This window comes from Drosophila willistoni, assembly GCF_018902025.1.
Source record: "Drosophila willistoni isolate 14030-0811.24 chromosome 2L unlocalized genomic scaffold, UCI_dwil_1.1 Seg168, whole genome shotgun sequence".
NCBI classification, from domain to species: Eukaryota; Metazoa; Arthropoda; class Insecta; order Diptera; family Drosophilidae; genus Drosophila; species Drosophila willistoni.
The window spans coordinates 6,741,293-6,747,498 of NW_025814047.1; the positions used below are offsets into that span (position 1 = coordinate 6,741,293).

General features: G+C 35.2%; 2 protein-coding genes across 2 annotated transcripts; both read left to right on the top strand.

Moving 5' to 3' along the window:
• The first annotated feature begins 362 nt into the window (after positions 1-362).
• LOC124459858 lies at positions 363-1,092 on the top strand. Its single transcript, XM_047009630.1, has 2 exons — positions 363-846; positions 905-1,092. The coding sequence occupies exons 1-2, from the start codon at positions 504-506 to the stop codon at positions 1,069-1,071; spliced, it is 510 nt and encodes a 169-aa protein (XP_046865586.1). The 5' UTR covers positions 363-503; the 3' UTR covers positions 1,072-1,092.
• Positions 1,093-2,886: 1,794 nt separating this feature from the next.
• LOC6640706 lies at positions 2,887-5,940 on the top strand. Its single transcript, XM_002063974.4, has 3 exons — positions 2,887-3,075; positions 3,130-3,558; positions 4,342-5,940. The coding sequence occupies exons 1-3, from the start codon at positions 2,985-2,987 to the stop codon at positions 5,715-5,717; spliced, it is 1,896 nt and encodes a 631-aa protein (XP_002064010.4). The 5' UTR covers positions 2,887-2,984; the 3' UTR covers positions 5,718-5,940.
• The last annotated feature ends 266 nt before the right edge of the window (positions 5,941-6,206 follow it).

The following is a 6,206-nucleotide window of genomic DNA, read 5'->3' on the forward strand; positions in this document are numbered from 1 at the left end:
ATAAACACACACAGACAAACAAGCACACAGACATTTTCATTGCCTACTTTTAGGGCTATCTGTAAATTTCATTTCGTCCATTTTACATTCATAGGATCATTTCGATTTTCATTTAAAAGACATTTAAGTGAAATTTTGATATATTTTTTATGCTGAGTTGAATCTGTAGGTTGCTGCATTCAATAAGGTTTTACAATCTGGAGTCAGTTAAGCCACCAAAGTGATTTGGAATAGTAAAATCAATAAATCGATAGATAATGTTGCTAATGAGAGGACAGAGTTTAATGGATCCTAAAATAGTAGAAAAAAACATTCAATTGAGTTGCCAGTTCTTTAGAGTCTTAGACATAATTTAGTTCCCTTTTCGATTCCTGTCAAAAATGTTAACTCATTCGTAATTCGTGAGCTCAAACGAAAACATTCAATTAAGATTTTATTTTTTCCAAATTTTTGTTTCCGATTTTGTTTTGGTTTATTTTATCGAAATTCTTGCATAGCCCAAAATGAAATTCTATCCAGATGAAGATGTTTGGTTCTATGTGGATAAGCCAAGCTGCATGAATAGCTATCAAAAGTATCCAAAGAGTCACAATTGGAAACTCTATGATAGATCGAGCAGTCGGGTGATGATGTACTGGCGCGACATTGAGGGTTCCAAAATGGCGGATGTAAAACGAAAGGATTTATACTTTACCAATTGGCCAAAGAACCGCATACGTCCGCAAGCCTGTCTCGGTATGCTTTATGCCACAGGACATCGTTTCATACGTTTAGCCCAGGCGGAACCCTCCGGCTTCAAGTGTGCTCCGCTGCCAGTGAATTTGGCCCAAGCAAGACAAATTAAGGGTAAGTATTGCCATTAAAGATTTGGGTTTTTCAATTGAATATTTCTTTTTTCTTGCAGTTGAGTTGCGTAAGAAACGCAAACGTGAAATGAAGGCAGCCAAAAAGGCCAAAAAGGAGGCCAAGAAAGCCAAAAAGAATACGGACAAGGGTAAAGGCAAGGGTGGTAAGGGTGGCCAGGGTGGCACCCAATCAAAAGTCATCACGTATAAAAATGTTGATAAATAAAAAGAGAAAACTTTAACCATATTTAAAAATCTATCAAATGGTTTACTAATTGACTTTGCGTTTACAAAAGGGTTCGTCTTTCAGTGAACGCCAACTATACACACACACACACACACACACACACACACACACACACACACACACACAAATACACACACAATATACGCAAACACATATACCTCTGGTATCTTTTATACCCTATTAAATAAAGTATGAAAATAAGTGATACATGCAACCATTTGTCTTCTAAGTATTATTTTATAAGCAAAATCCCTAAGAAAAAAAATATAATTTTTAGTTTATACTTTATTTTAAAAAACTAATTTAGATTTTTTGAGAATTGAATATATTGAATCTTACATTTGATTAGGTATTTTATCTCTTCCTCTTCGAGTCTCAACACATATTCCAAGACTTTCTTCTTTTTAGGAAGAACGTTCTATTACGAGGGGGTTGCAAATCTTTAAGTGATGTTCTTTTAGTTATATTGGATTTTTAAGTCGTAACTATTTAATATTTAATAGTTTAATTATTAAGATAATTAAGAAAGAAGCTTGATAACAAAGCCAAACCGATGAGAGGAAACAAATTAGCAAAATATTATACCATTGAAAAATATAAATATTTAAAAATGAAAATAGAACTTTATCTTTTTAGATTGTTAGTTAACAATAAGCCTTTTGGTAAGACTTTTTTTTTCTGTGACACTGAGCATTATGTGGGAAATTTTACCAGCTATATGTAGGATATAAATATAATATCCATTTTATTACTCATAATGTCATAGAAATCTTTCCCGATTGAAGATAAATTAATCAAAAACTTTATATTATATTAGCCCATATTCAATGCCTGAACAGAAATGCATATTGATACGACTTATTTCGTGTAGGGTATTTTGTGGTCAGTGTATCATTTGAATGAATATACATATTTTTGGCTGATTGCCTGTATTGCTGCATTTAATTGAATTAATTAATGGCACATTTCGTATTCATCATTTCTCTGTATCCACTTGCTCTCCCTCTTGTCTCCCCGTTGAAGTTTTCCCCCCAAGTTCACCCTATTGCTGATTGCAATCGTGTATTTTCTTCAATTTTAATATATATATAACCATTCATACATACGAACGTTTTTCCCCCCTCTCGTATTCTTTTTTATTTGGCACAAATCAACGAACTGCAAAATTCAATTGAAAATCGTTGAATGCAAGTTAATCAGTTCGCTTGGTTACGCTAATTATGTGGCCAAATGGTAATCAGCATTCGGCAACGGGAATCGGAAAATGATTATCCAATATATATATGTACATATTTATAGGTGTATACATAAATACATATATATACATATATCTGCACATATTGGATGAGATATAGGGGCAAATTATTTATTGCATTTGCCAATGTGATGTGACTTCTGTGTGGGTGAACAAAACAAAAGGGAAAACAAAAGTTAATTATATTTAAATTGAATTATCAACAAGTATTTAAAATATTTATTTAATTTTATCAATCAATTAGTGTAATTTTAAAACAAAAAAACAATAAAGGAAACACCATTAATTCATCAGTTAAAAGCTTTTTCTTTGTGTCAAATGAATTGTAAAATTGAAAGGGCATTCAATTGTCTTCACGATTAATATAAAAATTAAGCTTTAGCTTTGAAATTCTTTATTTACAAATTTAATGAGATGATCTAAAAAGTTGGCTCAACCTTGTTAACATCCAATACATTTTCGACATTCTTTCACGACAAAATAAGGCTTGGAATATTTTGTCATTAAAGTATTTTTAGATATTTTTCAAATATTTTCCCAAATTTGAAATTTATTTTAAACATTTCACTTCTTCGATTTTAAAGCTTCTTCACTGTAAATATATTTGCTTACATTTTTGTTTTAAAATTTAAGAAATATGGCTGAGAGGATGGCAAAAAAATTTGATCATGAGGATCGGCAGAATTTTGTTTCGACACCCATGAGTCTGCCCCTCTTTATGGTCTCACGTAAGAATAGAAACCAAAATGTTTGATTTGTGTGGGTAAATTTTCTTTTTGCAGGCAATCGTATACGTGCCGAGAGTTTGGATCGCGTGAAAAAGCAATTTCACTTGGCTGGCAAGCATTATAATAAAGATTGCCAGAATGAGAATCGTGGTCTGGGTCCAAGTGCTGCAACTTTGGATCATTATCGCCATGTTACAGGCCATGACAAATCCTTTTGCAAGTTAAACCCAGAGAAGCGTACTCTACGTCAAAACCGTGATTTGATCACGACCAGAGATTGGCAGATGGCACCGAATCGTTATGGCATACCACCAATACCCTATCAGAGTAGAATGGGTTCCAAGGGAACGTTATTCCCCAAACAACATATCCAACGTTCACGTGTTGTTACGAAACCTCCTCAATATACGTTCTATGAGCTGCCATCGGATTTGGAGAAAATTCATCGCAGTGAGAATAGGCATAAGGGTGTATTTCTTTCAAGTAAGTGGTTATTAGTCCTTACCTAATGGTTTTTACCGATTAGTTAGTAAAAGTTACAATGTGACCAACTTGAATACTTATTTAGGGGTTCGAAAACGTGAGGATTCGATTGTAGAGCTTTAAAGAATTGTTCCTTAATGTTAATGTGTTCGAAATACCGATTTTCTATCTTTTCGGTTATGGTACAATTTGAATTTAACGATTTGAAATGCTTGTTTAATATCTTAGTACCCGTAACGGTTCATCTATAGGCTTTTAAAGATTTAGGTAACGACTTTAAAATGAGTTTTGGTACAATAAACGGCTAAAAAGGAGTCTTAACATTTTTTAAACTTTTAAAATGTGTTTCGGTTTACATAAAGGTACTCTTTAAAATGCCTTTTCAAAAACCTTTTGGTTACGAAACGGGTCATCTTAATAGCTTTTCAAATGCCATTCAATGAAGTAAAGTTTTAAATGAGTTTCGGTTGAATCATCTGTACGGTTGATATATTTTATACATTTCGGTTACTTACCGGTTTAACTAGACAGCTTTCAGAATATATTTTAAGCGTTTTAGGAACACTATTTATTAACTTTAAAGGTTTCCAATTCGTTGTGGTACACCAAACGGTTAATCTGTATGCTTTAAAATTTTTTAGGTTTGAAGGGTTCAGTGTGAAAGCTTTTAATGCATTTCGGTTAAAGTAAAGATTTATTTATACGGATGAGCTTTAAAGTGCGCTGAGTTTTATATAACCTTTCATGTATACAGCTTTTAAAATGCTTCTTAAACGTTAACAGATGCCCGAGAACGACGTCCCACATCCCGCAACATGGTATCGAGTGTGAATGGTTGCTGGCGTGATCCTACCGATCCTGGACCCTGTGATACTCATACCTATCGACATGAACTGTGGGCTAATGTGTCCCCTGTTAAGAAGAGTCAAAAACCTAATCCTCATCTTTTTCTGCGCAACTCTTGTGTGCCTACCAAACCAAGCACTATGATTAAGCGGCATATATCATTTGAACCTGGACCCGGACGTTATGAGACACGTTATGCCAATGTTTGTCCTTGTCCATCGGGCAAGATTAATATGCCAGAGCTTCAGCTAAAAATTGATGCACAGAAACGTTTGAAATTTCGTCGTTTACCCTTTAAGCGTATCAATCCGAAGACCTATTGTGAGCCAGATTGGCGACATGTTCCTGGGGCGGGACATGAGCATATTTTCCGGATGGGTAAACATGATTTGCCGCCACCCAAAACGAAATTGGATGCCGCAAAGAAGCAACCTGAGAAGCATTTGAATCTTTTTGCCGATGGCAAATATTTGAATATGTTAAATAATCCCACACATCATCCGATTTCCTTTAGGGATTACCCTCTGCCAACATATGAACCGAAAATCGTGTATAATTGTGTGGCCAAGCGGGTGGCACGCAAACAATTGCGAAATAATAAGAAAATTGCCTTCAATAGTGGACAAGAGCGCTGGAAGGATGGCGATCGTCCATTGCAGCTGACGACCACCCAGATTGAGGCTATTAAGGAGAGTTTGCCACCAGAAAGACGACTAGTCGATAATCCTATTCAATTGCGTCGCTCGAGAATTATTAGCAAATTATTTCATGTACCAGAACATCAAAAGGTCACATATTTGCCAAAGTTACGGAAGCGTCTATTCAAATTTTTACCCATTCCTGGGGCCAGAGTTTTGGTCACCGATAGTGATATACGTCCGGATATTACATTCGATCCTGATCATCCGACTGGCATGTATCGCAAGAAACTCGACGAGAAACAATTCTTTTTGGATAGCGTTCTAGCTGCTCAAGAAAATGCCGAAAGAGATACCATTAAGTCGGACGATATACCTCAGCGGGCTAGTACCATGAGCGTATTTGAAAGTAACTCTGATCAGGCAATTGCTAAAACGAAAAATCTTGTCACAGTTGTCGAGCCCAATGAATTGCCAGAGCAGGCACCGTCACCAGGCCAGGCTGGAACTCCTGAAACTAAGCCGAAGGAGCCAACTCTTCCGCCCCTTCAAGTATTGGTTCAATCTTCGCAAAATATTGTTGTAAGTCCTCCTGTATCTGCTCTAGATGTTGGGGCTGCTTCTGCTGAACATGTCCCCGAAGCTGCTTCAGACTCAGCTCCTGCTGAGGCATGAGGTCACACAATTAAAATTTCACAAAGATCGGACACACACACACACATGAGCCACGTTTACATAGTTTCCTTTTGTGATTTATGCTCCATGCTCCAGTAAATTTAGCCTCATACCTCGTAACCCCCTTTCCACCCTTCACTAAAAATGTTGGCATTTAAGAATGATGACAAAAGAATAGCTAAAACTATATATACAATAAAAAGCTTAAAGAGGAAATGTAAAATAATATGTTTTGACAAATTATTTACTAAATTGTTGAAAGCGAAAAACTCTTTGAATTTAATTTGTTTTTGTACAATAAAAATTGAATTCGTAAATGTGCCTTTATTTTAAAAATTTCCACTTAACGATTAATAGTTTTAGAGTTCCAGTGAAGAATATTGGCTAATAAATTTCTTATTATAGTCTAATACTTGCCGGCTCGAGATCAATATCCTAAAATTATATATGATATATTTCCTAGGAACTGAATTTAATAGGTTTTATTAT

Bases quoted from the DNA above. Each gene is read 5' to 3' on its own strand.
- LOC6640706 (XM_002063974.4), top strand. From the start codon at position 2,985: ATGGCTGAGAGGATGGCAAAAAAATTTGATCATGAGGATCGGCAGAAT. The intron at 3,076-3,129 runs GTAAGAATAGAA...TTCTTTTTGCAG, and splicing joins GCCCCTCTTTATGGTCTCAC to GCAATCGTATACGTGCCGAG. The intron at 3,559-4,341 runs GTAAGTGGTTAT...AAACGTTAACAG, and splicing joins TAAGGGTGTATTTCTTTCAA to ATGCCCGAGAACGACGTCCC.
- LOC124459858 (XM_047009630.1), top strand. From the start codon at position 504: ATGAAATTCTATCCAGATGAAGATGTTTGGTTCTATGTGGATAAGCCA. The intron at 847-904 runs GTAAGTATTGCC...TTTTTCTTGCAG, and splicing joins CCAAGCAAGACAAATTAAGG to TTGAGTTGCGTAAGAAACGC.